Source organism: Pseudorca crassidens, chromosome 21 (genome assembly GCF_039906515.1).
Source record: "Pseudorca crassidens isolate mPseCra1 chromosome 21, mPseCra1.hap1, whole genome shotgun sequence".
NCBI classification, from domain to species: Eukaryota; Metazoa; Chordata; class Mammalia; order Artiodactyla; family Delphinidae; genus Pseudorca; species Pseudorca crassidens.
Window position 1 is genome coordinate 23,835,184 of NC_090316.1, and position 27,864 is coordinate 23,863,047.

Here is a 27,864-nt window from a genome sequence, read left to right on the forward strand (position 1 = left end):
TAATGAACATATTTTCTTTTTATTAGGAGATAATATTTTCTTAAATAAGAAAACAACGGAGGATTTCACATCAGAATAAACAAAATACAGGGTCCTTAGAATCAGAGCTGTATTTGTCAATATCCGTTTTTTGTTTGTTTTTGAATGAGTTTACTCTTTTTTGAATTTTATTTTATTTTATTATACAGCAGGTTCTCATTAGTTATCCATTTTATACACATCAGTGTATACATGTTAATCCCAATTGCCCAATTCATCACACCACCCCCACCCCCACCCGCCACTTTCCCCCCTTGGTGTCCATACGTTTGTTCTCTACATCTGTGTCTCAATTTCTGCCCTGTAAACTGGTTCATCTGTACCATTTTTCTAGGTTCCACATACATGTGTTAATATACGATATTTGTTTTTCTCTCTCTAACTTCACTCTGTATGATAGTCTCTAGATCCACCCACATCACTACAAATGACTGAATTTCATTCCTTTTTATGGCTGAGTAATATTCCATTGTATATATGTGCCACATCTTCTTTATCCATTCATCTGTCGGTGGGCATTTAGGTTGCTTCCATGACCTGGCTATTGTAAATAGTGCTGCAATGAACATTGGGGTGAATGTGTCTTTTTGAATTATGGTTTTCTCTGGGTATATGCCCAGTAGTGGGATTGCTGGGTCATATGGTAGCTCTATGTTTAGTTTCTTAAGGAACCTCCATACTGTTCTCCATAGTGGCTGTATCAATTTACATTCCCACCAGCAGTGCAAGAGGGTTCCCTTTTCTCCACACCCTCCCTCTCCAGCATTTGTCGTTTGTAGATTTTCTGATGATGCCCATTCTAACTGGTGTGAGGTGATACCTCATTGTAGTTTTGATTTGCATTTCTCTAATGATTAGTGCTGTTGAGCAGCTTTTCACGTGCTTCTTGGCCATCTGTATGTCCTCTTTGGAGAAATGTCTATTTAGGTCTTCTGCCCATTTTTGGATTGGGTTGTTAGTTTTTTTAATATTGAGCTAAATGAGGTGTCTATATATTCTGGAGATTAATCCATTGTCCGTTAATTCATTTGCAAGTATTTTCTTCCATTCTGAGGGTTGTCTTTTCGTCTTGTTTATAGTTTCCTTTGCTGTACAAAAGCTTTTGTTTCATTAGGTCCCATCTGGGGTTTTTTTGTTTGTTTTTAATAAATTTAATTTATTTATTTTTGGCTGCGTTGGGTCTTTGTTGCTGTGCGTGGGCTTTCTCTAGTTGCAGCGAGCGGGGCTTACTCTTCATTGTGGTGTACGGGCTTCTCATTGCAGTGGCTTCTCTTGTTGAGGAGCATGGGCTCTAGGTGCACGGGCTTCAGTAGTTATGGCATGCGGGCTCGGTAGTTGTGGCATGTGGGCTTAGTTGCTCCACGGCATGTGGGGTTTTCCCAGACCAGGGCTCGAACCTGTGTTCCCTGCATTGGCAGGCGGATTCTTAACCACTGTGCCACCAGGGAAACCCCCTACTTGTTTATTTTTGGTTTTATTTCTATTACTCTAGGAGGTGGGTCAAAAAAGATTTTGCTGTGATTTATGTCAGAGAGTGTTCTTCCTATGTTTTTCTCTAGGAGTTTTATAGTGTCCGGTCTTACATTTAGGTCTTTAATCCATTTTGAGTTTATTTTTGTGTATGGTGTTAGGGAGCATTCTAATTTCATTCTTTTAGATGTAGCTGTCCAGTTTTCCTAGCAACACTTATTGAAGAGAATGTCTTTTCTCCATTGTATGTCACTTTAAATATATCATGCCACTCCCTTCTGGCTTGTAGGGTTTCTGCTGAGAAATCAGCTGTTAACCTTACGGGAGTTCCCTTCTATTTTATTTGTCATTTTTCTCTTGTTGCTTTCAATCATTTTTCTTTGTCTTTAATTCTTGTCAGTTTGATACTATGTATCTCCCATGTTTCTCCTTGGGTTTATCCTTCCTGGGACTCTCTGTGCTTCCTGGACTTGGGTGGTTATCTCTTGGGTGGTTATAGTTTTTGACTATAATCTCTTCAAATATTTTCTTGGGTCCTTTCTCTCCCTCTTCTCCTTCTGGGACCCCTATAATGCAAATGTTGGTGCATTTAATGTTGTCCCAAAGGTCTCTTAGGCTGTCTTCATTTCTTTTCAGTCTTTTTTCTTTATTCTGTTCCATGGCAGTGAATTCCACCATTCTGTCTTCCAGGTCACTTCTCTGTTCTTCTGCCTCAGTTATTCTGCTATTGATTCCTTGTAGTGTATTTTTCATTTCGGTTATTATATTGTTCATCTCTGTTTGTTTGTTCCTTAATTCTTCTAGGTGTTTGTTAAATATTTCTTGCATCTTCTGGATCTTTGCCTCCATTCTTCTTCCGAGGTCCTGGATCATTTTCACTATCATTATTCTGAATTCTTTTTCTGGAAGGTTCCCTGTCTTCACTTCATTTAATTGTTTTTCTGGGGTTTTATCTTGTTCCTTCATCTCATACATAGCCCTCTGCCTTTTCATTTTGTCTGTCTTTCTGTGAATGTGGTTTTTGTTCCACAGGCTGCAGGATTGTAGTTCTTCTTGTTTCTGCTGTCTGCCCTCTGGTGGATAAGACTAACTAAGAGGCTTGTGCAAGCTTCCTGGTGGGAGGGACTGGTGGTGGGTAGAGCTGGGTGCTGCTCTGGTGGGCAGAGCTCAGTAAAACTTTAATCTGTTGGGTGGGGCTGAGTTCTCTCCCTGTTGTTTGTTTGGCCTGAGGTGACCCAGCACTCGAGCCTGCAGGCCCTTTGGTGGGCTAATGGTGGACTCTGGGGGGCTCATGCCAAGGAGTACTTCCCAGAACTTCTGCTGCCAGTGTCCTTGTCCCTTGGTGAGCCACAGCCATCCCCCACCTCTGCAGGAGACCCTCCAACACTAGCAGGTAGATCTGGTTCAGTCTCCTATGGGGTCACTGCTCCTTCCCCTGGGTCCTAATGTGCACACTACTTTGTGTGTGCCCTCCAAGAGTGGAGTCTCTGTTTCCCCCACTCCTGTTGAAGTCCTGCAGTCAAATCCCACTAGCCTTCAAGGTCTGATTATCTGGGAATTCCTCCTCCCGTTGCTGTACCCCCAGATTGGGAAGCCTGGTGCAGGTCTCAGAACCTTCAGTGCAGTGGGTGGACTTCTGTGGTATAATTGTTCTCCAGTTTGTGAGTCACCCACCCAGCGGTTATGGAATTTGATTTTATTGTGATTGTGCCCCTCCTACCCTCTCACTGGGGCTTCTCCTTTGTCTTTGCATGTGGGGTATCTTTTTTGGTGAGTTCCAGTGTCTTCCTGTCAATGACCGTTCAGCAATTAGTTGTGATTCCGGTGCTCTCGCAAGAGGGAGTGAGCGCACATCCTTCTACTCCGCCATCTTGAACCTCCAACTGTATACTTTAAATCATCTCTAGATTACTTATAATACTTAATACAATGTAAATGCTATGTAAATAGCTTTGCTTTTTGGAACTTTCTGGAATTCTTTTTCAAATATTTTCGATCAGCCATTCGTTAAATCCATAGATTCAGAATTCGTGGATAGGGAGAGCCCCCGGCATAACTTGATAAACTCTAAGGTCCTTCGAGCTCCAAAAGCCATAAACCAACTCCCTGAATCACTGTGAGGGACGGGAGATTACCAAGAGGAATCTTTTCCAGTAATACATGGTATAAAAAGGTAATTGTGATGCTCTGAGGAATGAAAGGAAGGCTGTAAGTACACCGTCCAAAGGGAAATAGGAACAGAACCTCTGAGTCAACTTATAAATGATCTGCTGTAGATGATTAAATCTGAAAAGTATCATAATTGTTATTCTTCTCATAATTGATGCCACTGATATAATTCTTGAAACTTAAGCTCCTTATGTCTAAGTACTTAATTACTCACCCTTTTCAAACAAATGTATATATATACATGCATGTATATGTTCCTGAGTCTACAAGAATACCTTAAAAATATTCTGGAACTTCAATTAAATTATATCCTTTGGGTCCGTTGATTGAAATTGGATTGGCCTGTGGATCCCTCTGCTGAGAAGGTTTTATGTGTTTATTTGGGTACAGTCATCAGTTTACTTTTGGGATCAAGACCAGGGGTCAGAGCTATGATGGTGATGGAGATATGAAAACTCACGCTTTGGTAGACTTGACCCCAAGGTAAATGGGGACAAGAAAAAAATTAGGTTTAGGGATTAAGAATATTGAGTTCATGATCTACAAATTGTAAATGCAAAGCTTCCTTTAAAGAAAGACCTTTTTGTGGTAAGAGAGCAGCCCAGTAGTATAGTTAGGATTCATTCGTGTTTCTCCTCTTCAACTTGATCCAGATGCCGTTACTTGGACGAAGAATCAGTTCTCCTGCCAGACCAAGTTCTTCTCTTTTTTGGGTGGATTCTACCCAAAAATGCCTCAGGATGCAGGAAAGAATGGTCTTTTCTTCCATCATGGCAAACTTTTGACCTTCAAATTAATGTAAATAGCAACACTTTAATGATAGATGTATCTCAAATGTGAGAAATCACAAGTCCAATTAGAGGAAGCAAGCAATTTTATATTTTCGCAGTGGGCCCTGGGAGAATCAGAATCACTTGGGGTGCTTGTAAAACATGAAGATTCTTGAGTGCCCTTCCTGTTCCCACCCAGTGCATCTGAACAGCTGAAGTGGGCCAGGTATTTGTATTTTAGCAAAACCTGAGATGAATCCTGGGCTCGTTTAAGCATGAGAATCACCACTCTCGACTGATTTCTTATTTGGGCCTTTAACTTAAATTTAATTTACTTGAGAGGTACTAAATAAGCGTCAGATTCATCCATTTAAATCTGGCCTTAATTTACAAATGTCTGCATTTACATAAACGATAAAATGCTAGAGATTCTGAAGCTGAAAGTGTTTATAATGCATGGTGACACGCATTCACTTTGCTTAAGCACTTCATCTGGCCTTGTGGTAAGCATTTTGTGTTTTGGTTTTGCAAAATGCAGTTCTTAAAATCAACAAACACAGAAATTAAGCTAAATATAACTAATTGTTATAAATAGGTTTTGTACCATATGAAGTGTGTTCTATTTTAATCTAAAAGCTACAACATTTTCAAACTCTACCATGAAACTATTTATGCTTTATGTTATGGGCTAAATTGTGTCCCCCCAAATTCATAGGTTGAAGTCCTAAACCTCAGTATCTCAGAATATGACTATTTGGAGATGGGAACTTTAAAGAAGTAATTAAATTAAAATGGTCAAAAATAAAATAAAATAATCAGATGGGTGGACCCTAATCCAATCTGACTGGTGGTCCCTATAAAAAGAAGAGATTAGGACACAGACACACACAGAGGAAAGACCATGTGGGGAGACAGGGAGAAGAAGATCACTTACAAGCTAAGCAGGTATTTATTACCAATCCTGCTGATACCTCGATCTTGGACTTCTAGCTTCAGATTTGGGAGGAAATAAATTCCTGTGTTTAAGCCACCCAGTGTGTGGTACCATGTTATGGCTGCCCTAGCAAACTAATACACTTTATGACAGTCACATTTTAAAACAGTAATGTATAGTAAAGTGGAGGGAAGAGGAAGCCAGTTTTTTAAAAAGACAGTTGCCTGTGGGCTGCTACATCTCAAGAAATTTTTGTGTGAAACCCCCTACTCTGCAGGCCTGAAAGGTCAAACAAGTTCTGATGGATACAAACCTATACAGTTTCGGGGTCCAGCAGAGAAGGGCACATATGCGTATGAATGACGTCCTTTCGAATTCTCGGGAAAGAACCGTTCTGGCTTGAACTCCTCAGGATTGGGGAAGTACCTTGGATCTCTGTGCAGTGCATAGGGCATGATGATTACTTGAGAGCCTTTCACGACTTTGTAACCCGCTGTCAAGAAGTAGTCAATAGGCCATGAGTATGGAGCAAGACAGACATTAAAATAATCCACTCTCCCTCCTATTCAAATTATAGAATTCTTACCAACTTCACAGTCTTCATTAAGATTACGGGCAAAGAAAGGAACAGAAGGAAAAAGGCGAAGGCTCTCTTTAACAACACATTCCAGATATTTAAGTTTCTTCAGGTCATCTAAGGTAGGAGGACAATCAGATCTCCCTGGTTTAAGTAAATACATGAGATAAACAAGGAAAGGATTATTTGAGCTTGGGGGATGGGACATTGAAGAATACATGCATCAAAACATGTTAAATACCTACAGCTAAAGTAGAGTTTCTAGTATTACCCATAATCGAAATAAAATGAGATATGCTCAGTAAAAGAAACCAGACACCAACGGTCACATGTTGTGGGATTCCATTTATAGGAAGTATTCAGAACAGGTAGTAAATCCATAGAGACAGACAGTAACTTAGCAGTTGCCAGGGGCTGATTAATGGGACAGAGTTTCCTTTTGGGGTGCTGGGACTCCAGTGACATCACTGCTGGCATCAGCCTAGGACAGCTTACCTGCGGACTGCTGGTTGTGTCATAGAAAAGTTTGTCCTACCGGCTTAATGCATCTTCTCTCTCATTCGTGGCCAGACGCAATGCTGTATGAAACAGTTTTCCTTGACCCCGTGACTCAGTGCTTTATGTAGATATGTCTGCTTCATCTATTAAGCAGTGAGATGCTTGAGGACAGTAACATTTATCTGTGCATCCCCAGCATCTAGCCCAGTGCAGTCACATGCCATGCAATTAGCAAATGCCTGTATTCTGTAAGTGATGAATAAGGCTTTGCTAAGAAGACTGGGACTGGAAGGGATCCCATAGGGGAGGCTTCCTGCTTATTGCTGTTTATGCAATAAACATTGGTCCTGCTGTTTATGCTTCATGAGCAGGAACGGCACTTGCTTCCATGGACATGGTACCCACAGTGTAACCAGTGAAGGGACAAAACATACCAAACACTTCCTCCAGTTCGTTGTCCACTTTTTGCTGGACTTCTGGATACGAACCCAATAGATATAAGGACAAGTTTATTGCAGCTGCGGTCGTATCGTGACCCTACAAATGTAAGGAAAAAATAGTGGAGTAGTATTGTGAAGATTAGAAGAGAGAACTCTATTTGGAATTGTCTCTGGATTTGACAGCTGCACTGCGATTCCAAACAGAATAAATTAATTCGGTACAGTATTTCACCTTGGTGAGAAACAAACAAATAAAACAATCCCTTCAAAGGTAAGGTTCATGCTTAGATAGATATTTCAACACTCTAAGGTCCTTCGAGCTCCAAAAGCCATCAATCAACTCCCTGAATCACTGTGAGGGACGGGAGATTACCAAGAGGAATCTTTTCCAGTAATACATGGTATAAAAAGGTAATTGTGATGCTCCGAGGAATGAAAGGAAGGCTGTAAGTACACCGTCGAAAGGGAAATAGGAACAGAACCTCTGAGTCAACTTATAAATGATCTGCTGTAGATGATTAAATCTGAAAAGTATCATAATGGTTATTCTTCTCATAATTGAGAAGAATTATGCATATGTGGTGAGAAGTGGCTAGGCTGTGCTAATAAGGGGGCCTTCCAAGGGAACTAGGTGCTCTTGACTGTTTTTAAGGGGAAAAAGCCTGACTTTTATGAGCCAGTTTACCAGATCTGTACTCCTCCACCTTCTAGCATTTGTAAGGTAGGCTTTACCTGTCAGCCCTGGACGCCAGGGTGTCTGTGTGTGGTTCTGAGTAACATCCTGCATGTCAGGAAGTTGATAAATAGCCTCCCGTAATACTTGCTGAGCTTCAGGCAAAATACTAAGTACTTTGCAGAAACTAATTCAATTTTCCTTTAGAAAGACTCTGTGAAATACCTGATACAGATATTTACATTTTAGAGATTAAGAACAGACGAAGAATTTTTTTTACAGGAGTTCTGCAGAAAAAAAAAGTTTGGAAAATCAATAATAATATTATAACTCTATGAATAAGACTTTTAGGGGAACTAAACCGAAAACAAATTGTTTCCTCTATGGAAGTTCTTACTTTTCCATTTTCCCCATGCAACAAAAGTGATGGTTATAATTTTTCTTTTTCTGGGCAGAAATCTCCAAAGCATTTGCTTCATAAAACAGCTTCGAAGTTGAATTGTTTGAGGTTTATTCTGCAATTTTATAAAATACATATTTTCCGAGTCTCTGATATTGGTGCCATTGCCTCTTCTCAGGCTTGCTGTTCCTTCACAGAGACTACCCTGAGCTGTGGACCAGATCTGACCCATTTCACTCAGTTGTTTACCAGTCACAAGAGGAAGTGCTCTTGCTAAAGAATTCTTAATAACTTCGCTTGAATTTATAGGCGGAAGCCTGATCCCAATGTGTAAGAGATGTCGGCTGAACTTCCTGCTTCCACGCGTCTGCTACCCGAGGAAGGCAGGATTAAGCAAAGCACAAAGCACACAGTTTATAGAAGTGGGACAGGGCAGGGGCAGGAACCTTAGTATCCAGTGGCCAGCACCTGGGGCAGGAAAGGTGTGGTCGTAATAACCTGCAACCTCTCTATGGAGGAGGTCACCATATTATAATCATACGAGGTGTGTCTCCTATTTGATGCAAAGAAGAAAGAACTTAGAATTTCAAACAATGTTAGAGCTGGAAGAAACGGATCATTATTCTGGTTGTTTTCATGAAAGTGAGAGGTTTTTGGTAGGAGAAGGAAGTGTGTGTGCACGTGTGCATGAGAGTGTATGTGGGCGTGTGTGTGTGCGTGTGTATGCAGGGCGGAGATGTGAGATGGTCTCTCCACTTTAACTTCAAATGATAATAGCCAATATCCACCACACCCTTCCCATGCTCCGGGCAAGATTCTTCGTGCGCTTTAAAAAATCATTCATCTAATCCTTATAATTATCCTGCGAGGCCCATGCTATAACAGTGAGGACACCAAAGCCCAGAGAGGCTCCATGAGTTACCCGAGGTCCCACCTCTAGTACAGGTTAGAGGTGGGATTTGGCCCCAGAGACCCCAGCTTAACACTGCTCCACATTTTAGCTAATTTAGATGTCCATTTTCTGCATAAAATTTCTTTTCAGTGAAGCACTCTGCTTAAAAAAGAAGTTTAAAACCACTGATCTAATCCATCTCTCTATTTTATACACAGGGAAGCTGTGACAGAAATCTGAGATGATTGGCACCATCTCATAAGGCTAGTCAGCATGGAGCCAGAATGAGAACTCGGGTCTAGGGACCCTTGACACAGCTTGCTTTCCTATACTGTGCCCCCGGGAGAATGTGCGATCTGGCAGTATACCCAGAGGTACGCTGTACCCAGAGGCACACTGTACCCAGAGGCACACTGTACCCAGGTGCCTGCAAGCAGGGCTGCTCACACCGTCCATGGCTGGCATGTACTGAGCCATCCAAAGCCACCCATGCCCTTCACTTTCCTCCACTTCCAGGATATTACCGCAGGGAGCTTTTTAAAACCATTTCTTCATCTTTATTTGGCAATCCACACACTGAGAGATTCACTCTTTGTAATATTTAATAATGCTAGAATTACCTTTTGTAAAAACTGCATCTTTCTTTTCATTATTTGAAGGTCAGAAATCCCTTTAGAATCACAATCTAGTTAAATTCTCTGTCGGAGGGCTCTTGCTATCTTCTCTAGTTTGGGCAGCTCAAAGCAAGAGCTAAGCACTCATTTGCTAGAACTTCAAAAAAGGAGGTAGTGAAAAGACAGACGTGTGGGTTTCAGAAATTTTTAAAAAGCATGAAGCAATATAGGGAAAGCAATTTCTGACTTCTTTTCTACTTGGAAAAATCCAATGGGTTTTAGGTTTTCCTGAGAAAACAATGTGTCTAGCGCTATACTCAACACGAGTCAAAGGCTTTTTCTGAAGAAGAAAGCTGATCTGGTACTTAATCAGGTTCTTACATTTTGTAATTTCTAATTATAATGTAGCGACTCATCCTCAGTTATATGAAGCTACTTTAAAACTTGAATAAACTTTTAAAAATGATGCTAAAGATTCTAGAAAATAACTGCAATTTGTTTAATGATACCCGAAAATAACGTGATGAGATAAAATACCTCAAACATAAAGGTGTCAACTTCTTCTCGAATCTCTTCATAACTCAGCTTGTTCCCTTGGTCATCAGTCACATTTAAAAGCAAGTCGAGAAAACCCCTGCGTTTATTATTGCGTGGAGGAGAGTCCTTGTCATTACTTCTACCTTCTTCATGTCTCTTCATTTCATTGGCCCGTTCAGTGATGACCTGTATGAGTTAAACAATCATATGCTCTTGTTTGGAATTTGATGTAGCCTCATAATATATTTTCTTATGAAAATATACTAGCTTCTTTCATGGATTTTTTTTCCATGAAAGCTTTCCTGTTCTAACTCAACAATAACTTAGGCTCTCGTGGAAAATATAGTAAAGCTTCCTGTTAACATTTTAGGGCATTATTTGATAAGACTTTTAAAAACAAATTTAATGTCAGACAAATTCAGAATATTCAAGGGCTATTTCTGCCATCTTTCTAACACGGGAATAGAGTTAGTAGTCCCCTAGGTGGTGCCCTAGAGATTTGGATGAGCTAATGAGAAAAAGTTTAGGTGGTGGGAGAATGCAATCATTATATAATAGACGAATAATGGATTGCTCTCATCACAGCTTGCATCGGGGACAAGAAACAGCAGGTTGAGCAGTCAGTTCAGCCTATGTGCTCACTGTTCCTGCTGCCTAGATTTCTCTTTCTTCAGGTGCCAGTGTGGCTGACTCCCTCCCTCCTTTTAAGGTCTTGACCCCTTCTCACACCATCAGAAGGACCTTCCCGGATCACTGCTAACCTGGTCCCTAGCACTCACTATCTTCCTAGCCTTACTTTATTTTTTTTTCCGTTTCACTTACGCCTGACATTATAGTATACTTGCTATATAATATAATGCATGAATGTACCATCCATGTGGCAGCAAACTTGTCTTTGTTCATTGATATAATTCCAACCCTTAGAACACTGTCTGGCATTTTAAGGATGTTCCTTAGATCTTTGCTGAATGAATAAAAGAATTAAAGCCCATAAACTTAATTTGGCTATACATTTCAACTTTCTTCTCCTATCAGGCAATTGACCAAACCTACTACTAAGTGATTTGAATGAATAGATCCTAAGTGCTTTGAGGACAAAACACCGTATCTCCTTTCATTCTTGGGGGAACCCCCTAGGGCCTGGCACTCAGTATGCAACTTTCAATATTTATTAAATAAATAATATTGTCCATCCAATTTGGAATTCATTAATTATTGATATTGATAGTAATGCATGTAATTTGAGGAAAAATGTGGCCATTCTCCTACTGCCCAGTAATGGAGATAACTCTGTCCTCCACTGTGGCCACCTCAATCCAACACCTCATTCATCCATTTCCTGACTGGGAACCACATGATCTGTTGGTGACAGGCTGTACCTCACTGTAAGGAAGAAATGCCAATATAGTTTAAACCGAAACTGACAGCAAAGAGAGAATATATTTAAATTGGTACTTTTATCAGTACATTTAAATCATAATTTGATGTATATTTTCAATTAAATATTGCTTTGTCAAAAGCACATGTTTAACACAAGACTGACATCTTATATCTGAAACAATATCACTATCTCCTTGTTATTTTTTAATTGGAAGTAAAATAGTGACATCTACTTAATTTTAATCTTTTCCAAGTTGAGATACTGCTATAAATGCCCTTTGCCTTTGAAAGCTACCGCCTAATCCAAACATTTTCCCTAAGACTCTCATGACATGGATCCCCTCCTCTTTATTCATTCAACATAGCGCCCTGTTTGTTAATAAATATTTATAGTTCATATCACATTTTGTAATTTTTTTTAATAGACAACCTGCTCTACTAGACTAACCTCTTTCAGGGGACATACATATCTTACTTATTACTATGTTTTTAACACTTGGTACAGTGTTTGGCACCTAACAAGTGTTTAATTAATATTTGGTGAGTACATAATTAAAATGTAATCACACTGTCTCCTTCTTTCCATTATTATTCAACTTTTATTTTATGAGACACAGGCTCCAGGGTATGTTAACACAGCATAAAAATCTTGGACATATAAAAGATCTAGAAATGGAGAGTGGTGATGGTTTCAGAACACTGGGAGTGCAGTTAATGGTAAATTTTATGTTGTGTATACTTTATCACAATTAAAAAAAATCAAGGGCTTACATTTTTGGTAAAATTATGTAGGATTTTTAGGCTCCTTTTGTGTTCCCATCCATCTCTAAATATAAAGAACAAAAGGTCAAGCCAGAGCCAGGGCATCTTCATTCTTTGATGTATTGAATCACTCATCCTATAAATAGGATAAAAACACATCAGCTGATACACTGAAAATGTGTATTTCTTGAGCACCTAATTGATGCCCGCTCTCAATGTGGGTAATATGTAGGGATGATAATGATTCGTCTTAGAGGCTACTAAGATCCAGGCTTTACACTCAACAATGAAGGCATGGGGTATTACACATCCAGTGAAGCTTAAACATTTAATGGGTCCTTTAGAGGAATGAAGAATCTGTTATAAAACATCCTTACTAAATGGTCATCTGATCTCTGCTTCTTTTTCTCCAGGGAGAGTTCTTGAACACCCCAGGCTGCCTGTGGCTCTTGTAGCACAAGCTGATATGAAATCTGCCTCTTTATAGTGTCCACTCATTTGCTTTCTCACTCCTCCGTAGTGCCAGTAAACTACGGGTTGCCCTCTTCCACAGAAAAGTGCTCGTTAAATGCCCATCCGTCACATAGCTGTCACGAGCACCACCCTCATTATTCCCAGTGAGAAGCAGAAAGACCTCTACACGATCTTCCTCCTTCATGACCAGCTTAGATGTCAATTCCTCAGAGAAGACCTTTCCTGACCACGCAATCTGTAAAACACATCCCTGTTTTCCTCTCATATCAACTTGATCTTTTCTTTCTAAGCAATTATTATAATTTATAAGTTTATATTCATTTGCTTCAATGCCTGTCTCCCCTGCTGTTCTGTTTCATGTGCCCATATAAAACTAGTCAGTACCTTGTGCAGTGAATGGCAGATTATAGATGCTCAACAAGTAGTTGTTAAGATGAAGTGAAATGAGCCGTGGACTTAAAGATAGGATACATTGAATCAAATCCTGGCCCTGCCTCTTAATAGCGGAAATAATCACAAGCAATTTTAAAAGTAAAGTTGATTATTTCAATTAAAAAATAATACATACTCAGTGCAGAAAATATAGGAAAGGAGAATGAATCACAACAAAACCAAAACACAATAAGAAAGAGAGCACACACACAATAATAACCGCAGCTAACATTTTGGTATAGTATCTCCTAGCTTTTTCTATGAATAATTTTTTTATACCTAGTGGTTATCAAACTACCAAAAAATTTATGTCCTTCTTTTATCACTTAGCATCATAATGTAATCTCTCGATATATTATAAAATAGTCATTTAAAATTACTGCATAATCTGGATGTGTCATAACCATTCCTGTACTGTTGAAAGATATGCTTAAATGGTTAGGTTAACTTTTAGTATAATGTTTCACTTTGAAACGATGAAAAAGCTACAGTACAGACAGAAATTATTAGCAAGAATTTTTTAAAGCCCTGATCAATAACAATTTTATTTTATTTTTTTGGGCCACACCACGCAGCTTGCGGGACCTTAGTTCCCTGGCCAGGGATAGAACCTGGGCCCTCAACAGTGAAAGCGCAGAGTCCTAACCACTGGACTGCCAGGGAATTCCCGATAACAATTTTAGAAATAATTAGGACTTCATTTACCTATAAACTGCTTGAACATACTCGGAATCATCGTTGCTTTGAGCACCAATGTTCTTCCCCATAGCTGTTTCTGTAAAATATAGTGAGAAGCAACCATTCAATTCATGCACATATCTTGGCTACATTTTCCAGTGGCAGACACTTGAAAAAAGACGTTATGTCCTGTTCTGTCCATATATATTGTAGAATTGTTCTTTTCCCACTTCTCTTACTCCCAGTTCCTGCTTCTCTTACTGCTTCTCTTACTCCCAGTTCCTGCCCTTCCTTCCCTCGGACCTTCTGGTCATGTTGGCTCAGTGACCATTTGTCCAAAGTCCTATGAATGGCTGCTGCTTCTCAGGTGGCTAATTTAGCAATAGGACCTTCCAGAAGAACCCAATGTCCTTTCTCCCCTGCCGCGCCCCGCCCTATGGACTGTTATTTTCTATTTGTGCCATTTTATCATTACATCCTAACTTTAAAAATAAATCAGTGAGACTTACCACAGATTATATCTAAGGCACAAAGAGTGATGTAAAAAAAGCAGTTAAATGCTTCCTGGTCAACATGTTTTTCAAGCTTATTAACCAATATATTTGCTTGTTCATTCATGACATCTAAGAAATCTTCCAGAATTGTAAAATGGAAAGTGGGTGTTAACATTTTTCTCCTAGAGCGCCACCTGTTTCCAGTACTAGAAATAAAATACACGGTTACAAAGAAAAAAGAAGCAACACCTGAAACAAATAAAATATAAATATAGTCATCATCAAGTTCTCTTGAAACAGCTTAATCTACAGATTCTCAAATGCTTTGGTCAGAATGACAAAGACTCATGTATAGTTACAGAATGTGAATATTTTGAATACTGTTCTATATTACTAATGTTTAGAAGAGTATTCATTAAAAATGGAAACATTTAAGAATTGTTCTAAATTTCTAAGCTCTGAGTTTCTAAAAATTAGAATTTTTCTCCCCTCTATCAACATCTTAGTCCTCAGATGATCCACTGCTCCATGATTTTCTTTCATCTCTACTATCTTTGAATTCTCCAAAGTCCCCACCAGGGTCCTGCCTTTCTCTTGCTAGGCCCTTTCTCAGAGGATGGAGTCCTGTTTCTGGGTGCCAACTCAAGAAGTGAGGCTACTGTGTTCGATACACTTCTCCGAGGGTGACTGCCTTTTTCATTATATTTTCAAGATTTCCCTTCTGCAAACTATCCTTGGCTTTACTTCATTTATACATCAGTACCTCCTCATTTTTTTTGGAACACTAGTGATTATCATTATTGAATATAGTGGCTGGAGATTACCACACACCCTATCTGTCAAAGGCCCATTGTTAGCTGGACCTTTCCTTCCAGCTTCTCCCATAATTCCCAATACCTCAATCTTGCTATTGGAAGAATACCTTGTGTCAGTTCCTGAAATAACAAATTACCCATAGAAATAACTGTTTCTACAAGACAGCTTTACAAATTTCCACTGAGGTACCTTGTAAGAAGTCCTAGGCCAAGCCACGGTTCTAGGAACTTGTACATATAGGATTTGTCAATGTGCTTTGAACTAGTTAAAATTACCTTTAAAAGAGAAAAAAAAAATTGAGGGATATAGACATCAAAACAATTTCAGTTATAAGAACACCTGCCTAGAACACAACTAATTTTTAAAGCAAGATTTCATAATTGTTATTTCTCTGTGATTCATTTTCATTCCTGTGCCTCAAAGAAATGTAATTAGAGTTTTGAACGTATAATTGTCATTCAGTCTTGAGGACTAAATGGAGTTGAAAGGAAGGAAAATGTCCAAGATGATTCCTGGTTCCTCCCACAAACTAGGAACCAAGCAGAGTCATTTCTTGAGGGGAGAGGGGAGAGGCAGGTGAATCCGGAGGATGACCACATCTAATGAGATTCCCACACCATCAGACAGACAGTGGAATATTGATCACATCTGCCACATACTCACCTCCACATTTTCTGCGTTATAAAGGAACACCAGAGGTACGGGCCCGAGCCAGAGTTTCACCAGTGGCAGGTGTCGGTATTCTTCAGTGTACTGAATCATCTGCTGAAAAAAATCTGGGAGAAAATATTTAATCTTAAATTTAATCAAGACAAGAATTTTGTCTAATAAGGATACAGCACAGGGAACTCTACTTAGTACTCTGCAATGGCCTATATGGGAAAAGAATCTAAAAAAGAGTGGGTATATGTATATGTATAACTGATCCACTTTGCTGTACACATGAAATTAACACAACATTGTAAATCAACTATACTCCAATAAAAAGTTTTTAAAAGACAAAAATTTTGTAATAAGTTCCTTATTGTGTCTTTTGGTTCCTTGGGGTTTTTGTTTTTGTTTTACTTTGGACAAGTCACTTAATATCTCCCAGAGAGATATTTGTTGTTGTTGTTTTAGATTCCACACAGAAGTGAGATCACAAAATACTTGCCTTGCTTTGTCTGACTTATTTCATTGAGCATTATGCCCTCAAGGTTCATCCACGTTTTCACAAATGGCAATATTTCCTTCTTTTTTATGACTGAATAATATTCCTCTGTGTGTGTGTGTGTGTGTACCACATTTTCTTTATCCATTCATCCAGTGATGGACACTTAGGTTGCTTCCATGTCTTTGCTACTGTAAATAATACTGTAGTGTACATGGCGTGCATATATCTTTTCAAGTTAATGTTTTCATTTTCTTCGTATATATACCTGGAAGTGAAACTGAGGGATCATACGGTAGTTCAGTTTTTAATGTTTTAATGTTTTGAGGAATCCCCATACTGTTTTCCACAGTGGCTGCAGCAATTTACATTTTCACCAACAGTGCTCAAGAGTTCCCTTCTCTCTTGCCAAAATGTGTTACTTCTTGTCTTTTTGATTATAGCCATTCTAAAAAGTGTGGGGTGAAGTCCTATTGTGGTTTTTGTTTGCATTTCCCTGACGAGTAGTGATGTTGAGCACATTTTCATGTATCTGTTGGTCATCTGTATGCCTTCTTTGGGAAAATGTCTATTCAGACCCTCTGCCCATTTTTAAATGAGATTGTTCAGGGTTTTTTGCTGTTGACTTGTATGAGTTCTTTATATATTTTGGATATTAACCCCTTATTAGATATATGATTTGCAAATCATATATCCCATTTTGTAGGTTTCCTTTTCATTTTCTTAATGGTTTTATTTGCTGTGCAGAAGCTTTTTAATTTGATGTAGTCTCAATTGTTTATTTTTGCTTTTGTTGCCTTTGCTTTTGGTGTCAAATCCAAAAAATCAAGGAGCTTACCACTTATGTTTTCTTCTATGAGGTATATGGCTTCAGGTCTTACACTTAAGTCTTTAATCAATTTTGAGTTATTATCATGCATGGTGTAAGATAGTGGTCCAGTTTTATTCTTTTGCAAGTGTCTGTCTAGTTTTCCCAAAACCATTTATTGAGAATCTGTCCTTTCCCCATTATGTGTTCTTGGATCCTTTGTGCTAAATTAATTGACCACCATCTGTTTATTTCTGGGTTTCTATTCTGTTCCATTGATCTATGTGTCTGCATTTATGCCAATACCATACTGTTTTGATTACTATGGCTTTGTAATATATCTTGAAATCAGGAAGTGTGATGCCTTCAGTTTTGTTCTTTCTCAGAATTGCTTTAGCTATTTGAGGTCATTTGTATTCCATACAAAATTTGGTACTATTCTATTTCTGTGGCAAATGTCATTGAGAGCTTGATAGGGATTGCATTGAATCTGAGAATTGCTCTGGATAGTATGGAAATTTTAACAATATTAATTCTTCCAATCCATGAACATGGAATATCTTTCCATTTATTTGTGTCTCTTACTCAATTTATTTCAGCAATGTCTCATAGTTTTCAGTGTACACCTTTTTTACTTCCTTGGTTAAATTTATTCCTAGGTATTTTATTCTTTTTGATGCAATTGTAAATGGGATTGTTTTCTTAATTTCTCTTTCTGATAGTTCATTATTAGTGTATAGAAACACAGCTGATTTTTATATATTGATTTTATATCCTGCACCTTTACTGAAGTAGTTTATTAGCTCTAATAATTTTTTTTTTGCTGGAATCTTTAGGGTTTTCTATAATATCATGTTATCTGCAAAGAGTAACAGTTTTACTTCTTCCTTTCCAATTTTGTGGAGGGGAAGGCTAGTTGGGAGGCATATGGGTATCCAGGGCTTCTCCTGGGCAATGGGAATGCCTGATTGACAACAGTGGGATTCATCCCAAACTCACTGTGAGGCTACTAATATGATGCTTGAGATTTTGACAGGGTTTTTTTTTTTTTAACGTGGGAATTTGGGCAAGGGGAAAAACTGGTATGGCATAAAAAACAGAACCATGAAGCCCTTCAGCTCTTTTTCCATGTCAAAAAATGTGCTCGTGCTCAGTCCATCCCTGGTCCTCTTCCATCCTTAAGCTTCACCCACCCCTGAGCTTCAGGGCAAGTTGTTCAAAGTTGGAGAAGGGCTAAGGCTGGGGATGTCCACTGCATATAAAATTAAATCAATAGTCTTGATTTTTTTAAGTGTTTGCACGCCAAACCTAATAATAATAATCTTAAAATAATTAACATTCATTATGTCATATTTACTTGCTATGGCAGTTTATTGTATGTCAGATCTAGTGCTCAGGGTTTCAGGTGTATTATGTCTTTTGTGCCTCACCACAGTTATATGGGGAGGGACGCTGTTATTACTGTCATTAAACAATTGAGGAAGTTGTGCACAGTTAAGCAACTTGCCCAATATATCACCGAGCTGGTAAATGGTGGAATCTGGCTTTGTACCCAAGGCAGTCAGACCCCAGAATGCACCACCTTAACCATATTACCGCACTTCTTCAAAATGTCTTCTGGTCAAGACAGTTGGTAACATTGCCATGAAAAGAGCTGGGTCAGGTCAACAGTATCAAAATATCTGGCTTCGTGCTAATATACTGCCTGCCTTGGTCTGGTCTGACAGAGGAGACAGGGAAGTCTGAATTTGTGGTTTGAAGATATCAGGTCCAATAGCAGGTGGCAGCTGAGGAAGACGGGTGCTGACATAGATGCAAAAGCAAGGGATTAGAGTTCAAAGGGCTCATGGGAAAGCAACTGCAATACTCCAGGTGGAATTACTGAGGGCAGAATTTGGACAGTAGCCACAAAATGAAAGGCACAGCCTCCTGTATAAGAGACAAAGGTGCTGAGAACAGGGAATATTTCTCAGAATATTCTGATATCCCCAGTTTTGCTGAGCTAAATGCTGGGCACAAAGCAGGGCTTCAATAAATGGTTGATTGACAACTTTAACTTAGTCTAACCAAGTTCTAGACAGTGATCTAGATACCACATGCATTAAATTTCATCCTTAAAATTACTCTGTAATACATTTACAAGTAAATGGTAAACAAACAAACAAAACCCCTCTAACTTAGAGAGTTTCAAACAGCTTCCCCAAATCCATCAACTTGGTTGCAAAGCTGGAAATGGAGCAAAAGTTTACCTGTTGCCAAAATCTAGTACTTGTATGACGGATCAAAAAGTCCCTTTATAAAAGACAGTACACTGTCATTCTCTTCACTCAGAAAGTAATTCCAAAGAGAATTATGTTAAATATTCCAGTCGAGAGAGAGAGAGAGAGAGAGAGAGAGAGAGAGAGAGAGAGATTTCTAAATTCTAAGGATTTGCCTTGTTCAGGGAAGTTTCTGCCTTTAAGGCTTTAACAGCCAAGACAGAAGCAAAGATTGCAGTGCTCTGAGGTAGGAGCAGGTAGGAGGTGGGAAGAGAAGAAGCAAAAATTCAGGACAAAAGCTCAGAGATGCTGCAACCTACGCTGTACACAAAGAAAAAGTTAGTTGGGAACGGAGGGCACTAGCAATTTTGCCAGGTGTCACAAGGAACCTGGATAGAACTGGGACTCCATCCTCCAGCGGGTGACAAATCCTGTCTCCCAGCGTCAGCACCTCAAGCCCTGGTGTCCAGGCTGTAAGAAGGCCGGCGGCGCGGCGCAGGTCGGGAGCCCCCATCCCTGGGACGGGGACTTGGCCGGCCTGGGCGCGGTCCCTTACCTCTCGCGTCCGGCTTTAACATCAGCGCGTGTCCCACGAAGGGGTAGGCGCCCTCCAAGGTTGGGACCGCACGCATCTGCTGCCATGTCCACGCGTAGCTCGCCACCATCCGCAGGAGGTGCAGGGTGAGGATGGCGCCCGCCAGGGAGACCGCGCACAACCCGCCCCAGAGCAGCAACCTCTGCCCGAAGCTCAGCAGCCACAGCGCCAGCATCGCGCCTGCGGGCCGCTCTGCACCTGGACTGAGGCTGCGGGGACCGCGGGGCGGGATGCTCGGGGCGGCGGGCGCGGTGCAGCCCCGGGAGGTCAAGGGCGCCGGCCCCGGGCGGAGTTTCCTGGCCTCTGGAAAGTCGGGCGGCGCCCGCAGGCTGCGGGGCGCTCCGGGAGCAGAAGGAGGCGTCGCCGGCCCCGCTCACTTCCCCGTCCGGCCGGAGGTGGGCACAGGCCTGGCCGCCCTGAAGCGGGGGCAGCCCTGCTTCTCGCGACAAGGTTGGAGTCTCCGAGGCTCCTAGATCAGGCACCGCGGGGGCCCAAGCCGACGTAACCGGCCTCTTTGTTTGCTTCGAGCAGAAAACGAAAGTCCGGGAAACGAGCATTGTGGGCTGCGCTGATGTAAATGGTGGCACGTTAGTGGGTGGAGCGGGGAGGATGCTAAAGGTGAAATGGAAGGCAGCTTAGTGATGGAGAGGCGCTCCGGGGCCAGAGGGGGCTGAGCTTTGGCTTATAGGACCCCCTCTGCTGGGAACGGGACAACTCGGGCTAGAGTGCGCAGGATATTTTAAAATGGAAACAAAGACGTATCTGGTTTGAAACTCAGCCTCTGGAGCTCGTTTTTTCCCGGCTGGGTACCTAAGCTCATTTCCTTGCACATCTGCCAGTGGTCCACTCCGCTGGGACTGGCTGCCTACCCGCCCGGAGGTGGGTTGCATCCTGGCATCCGCATCAGGGTCATTCGGGCAGCTACCTACTCTGATCCAGAGTAGCCTTAGGGACACGACCTTAGGGGCACCAGTTATCAGTCTGCATCGGATGGCTGATTGCGACACAGGGGAGTTGAGTAAGGTTGTTGTGATCCAAATATTTTTCAAAATATTTTCGGGAACAAGAAAAGGTAGCACCCCAAGAGAACAAGGCAAGGGCGGGTGGGAGAGGATGGAGGTCGCGTTCTCTGAAAGCGGTGGAGGTAAGTGATGCTGGGAGGGGAGGTTTCGATAAGGAGACAGTAGTTATGGAGTGCTCTCAAAAGGGAAAGGAGACAAACCTCTGAGCCTGCGGAGGGAAAAGGTAAGGACAGTGAGGAGGATGCTCCACTTCTGCCCAGGGGCTGGTTTCCCTAACTACCAAATTCTCTCTTTTCTCCAGGTACCCAATCCTGACTCTGGTTCCCTTGTGTACACTTGATCCTTCTTCACAAAGGCGCTGGGATGGAGGGTCCCTCTTCTAGCAGCACGTCCCTAAGCTATAGGAAAAGTGCCAAGGAAGCTGGAATATTGAGAATACCCTGTATTTTTATTTTGCTTAATTGGATTAGCTTTACTTGCAGCCACCTGCAGAGCCTCTTTGATGTAGAGAAAAACATACTAAGACTTTTCTCCAACTGAATTTCTTCAAGTCATCTATATATACCGACACAGAAAGACGTTCATGAAATATTAAGTGGAAAAAAATAATAAACAAGTTGCAGAACAAAGTATATAATGTAATGCCCTCTTTGGGAGAATTTTTTTTCTCTGCAGCTAGATTAATACCTGGAAAGAAAAATAATGATCAACTCGACTGCGTGGGAATGGAGAAGAACTTACACTTTTTATGTTATTCACTTCCATATTGAATTACTTTAACACTTCAAAAAAATATATCTGTGTAATATCTTTCAGTATATCTTCTGGGCTCTCATTTCCTTCTCTCTAAAGGACTGAGGCTGAGCCACAAGGCCAATTAAAGCTATAAAAGTACAAGATTTGTCTATATCTGACTCTCTGCTAATCCCTGTGGACAAAACAAGGAGTATAACCTACAACTGCAGACCTCAGGAAGTCGAGAAAGAGGGAGGGATGGGGTGGGGGGAGTGAATGCTCCAGGCAGCACGAGAGAAGTGCTCCAGGTCAGGGAAGGGTATGAGGGGTTCAGGAGACGGTGTAGGGGCCCCTGCTTGGAGCACAAGGTAGCTCAGAGTGCCTAGAGCGAGATGATGTTGATGGGTGGCATGGAGCGAGCTGAAATAAACCTTGACTGCCAGGCGTACACGGTTTAGTTTTATTTTGAAGGCAATTTGTGGGTGAGGAACAGGACACTGAAGGTTTTTTTTAAGGGTCAACAAAAGAAAAGCCTTGTCCCTTTGTTCCCTTTCATCTTTCCTGTGGTTTTCTTGTTACCAGATGGGACCCTTCTCATACTGCCTTGGAATATTTACATTTCAGAGGAAACCAGTCAGATGGCCAGGCCTGCAAGAAATGCATCCTTCTCTCCTGGTAGCAGCGTACACAGTGCTGCATCATAGAAGGTCCACCGTAAAAGGTAAGGATGCTCTGTGTAGGAAACAGTGCTGTGCCAGGGTGAAGACAATCTGTCTGCCTCTGTAACCACATTCATTGTCAGCTTCATGGAACTAATCCAACTGAGTAGGAAGGTGTGAACTTACTTTCTCTCCTGAAGATTCATTCTACAGTAAAGGACGAATCCCTTCCCACTTGGAAGGTCTTTGCTACTCTCCCCAGCTTCAAATAAGTGCTTCTGAAAGTTAAAGTCGTGGGCCACAATGTGTTATAAACTACAGAAGGCCTTTGTACATGTTAACACTGATTTCCTTAAATTTTATCTCACTTGGAATGATTCCCAGTATGAAAAAGGTACCTAATTTAGATTAAAAAAATAAATTCTCACTGGATATAGAACTATGTTATCTATATACTCACACACATCAAATGATCAGTGTAAATTCCTACTGTCTTCAATCCCTCCTCTTATTCTCTCCTGAAGCCTCTTCAGACTTTTGTGTTGTCCGTTCTTCCAGCACATATCTCGTCAAGGCCACCAGTGTCTCCCATGTAGCTAAATCTTTAAGTCATTTCTCAGACCTTATCTAAACTGACTTATCAACAGCATTCAACATGTTTGAGTCCTTGTCACTTCCTTGAACCCCGCCGCCCCCATTTGACTTTGACTCCATATTACCTTGATTTTTTTCTCCCTCACCAGTTATTCTGTCTGCTTTACTAGTTTCTCTTCACATCCCGTACCTCCAGATGTTAAGATGCCCGGGGCTCAGAACTCTTTTTTCCCTGCTTCTAAGTTCTCACTTTCTTGGTTATCTCATCCATTTCAGTACTTAAATACCATATATATATATACACACACACACACACCCCAGTCTCTACCTCCTCTCTAAACCCCAGGGACAGATATCCAAACACCTCAACATCTCCACTTCAGGCATCTCAAACAAACATGTCTCAACATGCCTCCAAATCTGCTCCTCTTGAACTTTTTCTGATTTCGGGAAAGGCCAACACCATCTTTCCAAGTGTTAAGCCAGAGCTTTCGAGGCAATCTGGATTTTTTATTACTCTGCTCATCCAGTCCAATGGCAAATCCTATTGGCTCAAATTTGAGAACACACCCAAGGTCCCTGACTCCTCCCCAGCTGCACCACTACCATCTGATCTGAAACATCATCTCATGTCAGATTACATCACTTGGTCCTCAAAACTCTCCAGTGGCTCCCCATTTCGGATAATTTACAACATCCAAGGCCAGAAAGCATCTTAAACCCTCAGCTCCTATTACTTTGCTGATCTCATTCTTTATTATTTACCCCCTTGCTAATCCCATCCCACGTCCCACTGGCCTCTCTGCTGCTCTTCAAACCTCCAGGTATGCTCCTGTTTTGGGCTGTGTGTTTTTTCCTCTGTCTAGAATTCTTTTTTCCATTTCTACATGGCTTCTTTTCTCATTTGCTTTGAGTCTTTGCTCAAAGACTACCTCTGCAATAAAGCCTCCCCTGACTGTCCTATCTAAAGTTGCAACTCTTTCCGCTGTCACATGGCCTTATTTTATATTTCTTCATAGCACTGATTGTTAGCTCACCTTACGTTTCTATTGATTTGTTTATAGTCTGTGCGCTCCACTGGAGTATAAGTTCTGTTAGGGCAAAACTTTGTCTTGTTCAGCCCAATGCTTAGAACAGAATCTTATACAAAGGAGGTGCTTGATAAATATCAAGTATGATTGCCGCACAGGAATGCCATTTTCTGAAATGAAGATTAAATTGGTGTACTCAAAAATGAGGTAAAACCCTCACAAACATGTATGGATATGTATTTTGAATTCACAGGGAAAAGTTTGCTATGGAGTTGGAAATAAATGAATGAGTAACCTGTGTATTAGACACTGCAGAATAGAGAAATATTTACACAAATTATATTGAAAATTGGGAATCTAAAGATTTTATAAATGTAATGAATTTTTGAAAACTCAACACTTTTTATTAAAAATTAAAGAATTAAACATCCTAACCATGATCTGTAGTCATAAGAAAACAATGACAATAAAAATATAATATGCAAATGATTTATATTATAAAAATGTATCTCTTAATTGGTATAGAAATCCCATTCTAGTTCAGAATAACAACTCTATGGATACTTCCTTTAGTATTAAATTCATACAATCTAGTAGTTTTCTATGGTATTTTACATGTTTTTATATTATTTTTAAATTTCTTTTTTTTTTTTTTTTTTTTTTAAATTTCTTCATTTCTTCTTGGTTTTGGATAAACTGACATTTTAATTAATATAGTCACTAACCTTAGTTTAAAAATTGATCTCAGGAGTAATTTGATTTGCCGTTTTCAAACTTTGTTAGGGAAATTCTAAGATGAGACTCATTTATCAAAGTAGATTATTATGAAAACACTGCCCTACACCATCCTTGATTTAAGCATTATTTAATAAACTCTAGATTATTATCTGTATTATCTTCAATACAGGTGTTAAAATATATGCATGAGCAGGCTGTTGTTTTTTTTTAAGTGAGTGGTAAAGCCAAGACTTTATGTTATCTCCAAACTAGTACTTTATTTTCCAATAGAAAATGTTTATAAGGTATGAGTCTAGACCACTGTACTTCTATTTTTTATTTTTTTATTTTTTATTTTTTGTGGTACGCGGGCCTCTCACTGTTGTGGCCTCTCCCGTTGCAGAGCACAGGCTCCAGACGTGCAGGCTCAGCGGCCATGGCTCACGGGCCCAGCCGCTCCGCGGCATGTGGGATCTTCCCAGACCGGGGCACGAACCCGCGTCCCCTGCATCGGCAGGCGGACTCCCGACCACTGCACCAGCCACCAGGGAAGCCCCTAAAGTGCTTTTTTAAAAAGGTATAAGAAAGTCAGCACAATGACTAGAACAATCTGAACATTAGTCAACCTGTCATATTGTACCAAAGGTGACTTTGCTGTTTTCTAAAGGAGGGAGTAATATCTATTAGTGACTAGGACTTTGATGGAATTAATAATAGAATGAGACAAAAAATCTCAAAAGACATAAAGTTACATACTCCTAGATAAAATGGCATATTCCTAGATAATATACTTTCATATACGAAGTAGTGTGTGAATACACGCACTAAGCATGTGTGTGTCTGTGTATAATTAATAAAAGGATGAATTATAAACACATATTAGATTCTTCTGAGCAAAGCCTAAAGAACCTTTACTGGAATGCTTCCGATAATGAAGAAGGTTGGTGGGTTTGACTTGTATTCTCTTTACAGCAAAAAGTGTTCAAAATTAAGTTGTTTATTTGTTTGCATTTCTCTCAGGCAGTCGAACATCTCAGACTGTCAGACAGATATATAACAATACTTCTTCTAGTTTTCAAGTGATAAATGGTGTACCAAGGCTTTGAATGCTTCAGCAGGTGTTGCAGTCCTGGTGAAGTCACATCAACACGCCACTTGGAATCTCTTTCTGAAAGTCAAAGTTGTCCTCTGAAAAGATTTAGGTGGAAATTGTGAACCTGAAACACCAAGCAAAATTCTCATTAAAATGTTACAAATCCCAGGTCCCAAAAGGATCGTGTTATATGTTCCATGCAGATGATATTTTTTAAAACGAAAAAAAAAAAAACTCAATGTCACTTGTACACAAATCAGGAAATAGTCATCTGGAAAAACTGCCACGCTGGGTGCCGAGAAGAAAGAGGGGTGGGCCTCCCCTCCACTGGGCCTTGGTCCTGGCCGTGAGTTCCCCCAGAGAACTCTGTCAGCTACCTTAAGAAGTCCTTCCCACTCTTGGTCCCTCAGCTTCTCCTTTCCTTTTTTTTTTTTTCTGCTACAGGAATAATGCTGATAAGTTAATAGCCCCTGCGCTTTTGGACCTGGAAGCAAAGGTAAGCAAGAGACCACAAGCCTGTCAGAGACGAAGAAAATAAATCTTTAGAAATATAGGAACATCTCTCTTATGTACCCTCAATCACTTCTATAGACATAAAAAAGGCCTCCAACCAGCAATAATGACAGTTGTCACAAAGTTATTGATAAGAGAATACAGTGACTTAGTATTTGGTGAAAAATTAAGAGTGCAGATTTTAAACAAATTCAGAGCCCAGTTTCCTCTCCTAACCTCTAGTACTGTACGCCCAACAAACTATTTGGCATCTCCACTTAGCACGCTGCAGTCAACATCTCCGAAACTCCTTAGCCACTGTCTGTTGCCATCCGCAGAATCGTATTTATCAACCGTCACTGTTCTCTCTCTCACATACCATGGCTGCCTTTTAGAGAAAGAACTATTGTCATTGAAAATGACAGAGAATACTCCTGGGGAATGCACAAGGCAAAAAGCAACAAAAAGACACAGCAGCTTAGAGCTATGAGCATAGGAGAAAAATCTCAAAAGAATAGAGAAATTTTGACATCACTATGCTATAGAACTATAGAAGGGCTGACATAAACAGTGATAAACCTGAGTTGTCCCAGTGCTTGAATTATACTAGATTTATTTTAAAGTTATATTATTATTTCCCTTAAAACAGCAAATTATCCTCTACATTTGAGATTATCTATAATACAAATGATTCATATTTTTTGAGCATAGAGTGTATGCTTGGCATCTAGCTAGGTCCTTTCCATACATTTTTCCAATAATTGTTTTCTCCATCTAGTCTGTTATAAAAGAACTGAGGCCCGGAGCAGTTGAGGCTCTCCTAAAGTGCTCAGCTAGTAGGTGCTCGAGTCAGGATGGAAACGAGGCATTTGATTTCAGAGTGGCACACCTCATGACGATGCTACGTTGCCTCCTTGAACAAAAATGTTGGTAACGGTTTTGAAAATTAAAACATCATAGGCCTGAATTCAGTCTAGAAACTTGATTCTTTAAATGGCATACTACCTGAGAATAAGTATTTATCTGTAAAACTCTACATCATAAAATAACTAGAAGATTTGTATTAATTTTGTGAAGCATTTTTATAATGAGATCTTCAAAGAGAATCTGAAAATAGAGTTTCATTCAGAAGAAAAACATGGAAACTCTACAGCAGAGAGAGACACTGATTTCTCGTAAGACTCAAGACAGCATTTTCTTTTTTATGAGGGTGAGGCTCTAAATTATTAGGAAACTTTGGGCATTTTCTCCTTTAAGACTGTGCAAATTAATAAAAGGAAACCGCAGCCAAAGTTGGGGTTGGAAAGCCAGTAGTGGGAGCTCTCATGCCCTGCCCACCACTCACCTTTACCCCACCAGGAAGACATCAGTAACTGACTGACCCCAACAGGAAGAGACTACCTTGCTCTCCCAAACAGGAAGCGCAGCTACATTCCTGCCCCAGCAGGAGGAAGGAAGACTTCCTTCTTGCCCAGCAACAAGCCCAGCCAATGGAAAACCCGGCAGGTCAGCCAAAAACAAGCTATCATCACTTGAGCTTTTACCTTCCTCCAATGAACTTTCCTTTTTTCCTTGCTGATGATCTCCTTTCCCTGTCCTGCCTTCCTTTTATAAAAGCCTTCCATGCCCTGCAGCTCCTCAGAATATCTCTGTTTGCCACA

The 27,864-nt window shown here is 40.4% G+C and overlaps 2 protein-coding genes and 1 long non-coding RNA gene across 14 annotated transcripts in view; 1 reads left to right on the forward strand and 2 right to left on the reverse strand.

Moving 5' to 3' along the window:
• Positions 1-20,410, reverse strand: CYP4V2 (cytochrome P450 family 4 subfamily V member 2). Of its 2 annotated transcripts, none has more exons than XM_067721696.1 (11): positions 19,822-20,410; positions 15,713-15,825; positions 15,239-15,324; positions 14,249-14,439; positions 13,767-13,836; positions 12,165-12,219; positions 10,014-10,199; positions 6,892-6,994; positions 5,969-6,103; positions 5,696-5,875; positions 1-4,464 (listed from the first exon to the last, which is right to left on the reverse strand). In XM_067721696.1, exons 1-11 carry the CDS (start codon positions 20,033-20,035, stop codon positions 4,292-4,294), a joined length of 1,506 nt encoding a protein of 501 aa, XP_067577797.1. In that variant the 5' UTR covers positions 20,036-20,410; the 3' UTR covers positions 1-4,291. The 2 variants fall into 2 exon arrangements, with proteins under 2 accessions (XP_067577797.1, XP_067577796.1); XM_067721695.1 differs by having other exon boundaries at positions 12,165-12,291; positions 19,822-20,409.
• Positions 18,832-27,812, forward strand: LOC137216017 (uncharacterized). The gene is made up of 3 exons (XR_010939544.1): positions 18,832-19,946; positions 21,184-22,338; positions 26,156-27,812. It is a non-coding gene; the product is annotated as an uncharacterized lncRNA (long non-coding RNA).
• Positions 25,595-27,864, reverse strand: part of TLR3 (toll like receptor 3) — a 52,173-nt gene continuing 49,903 nt past the window's right edge. For all 11 annotated transcript variants that reach the window (XM_067721683.1, XM_067721682.1, XM_067721689.1 and 8 more), the window contains one exon: positions 25,595-25,835. Coding sequence is in view for 10 of the 11 variants with exons in the window: in XM_067721682.1 (XP_067577783.1) it covers positions 25,762-25,835 (74 nt within the window). In the remaining variant the exon portion in view is untranslated. The remainder of the gene's footprint in view (positions 25,836-27,864) is intronic.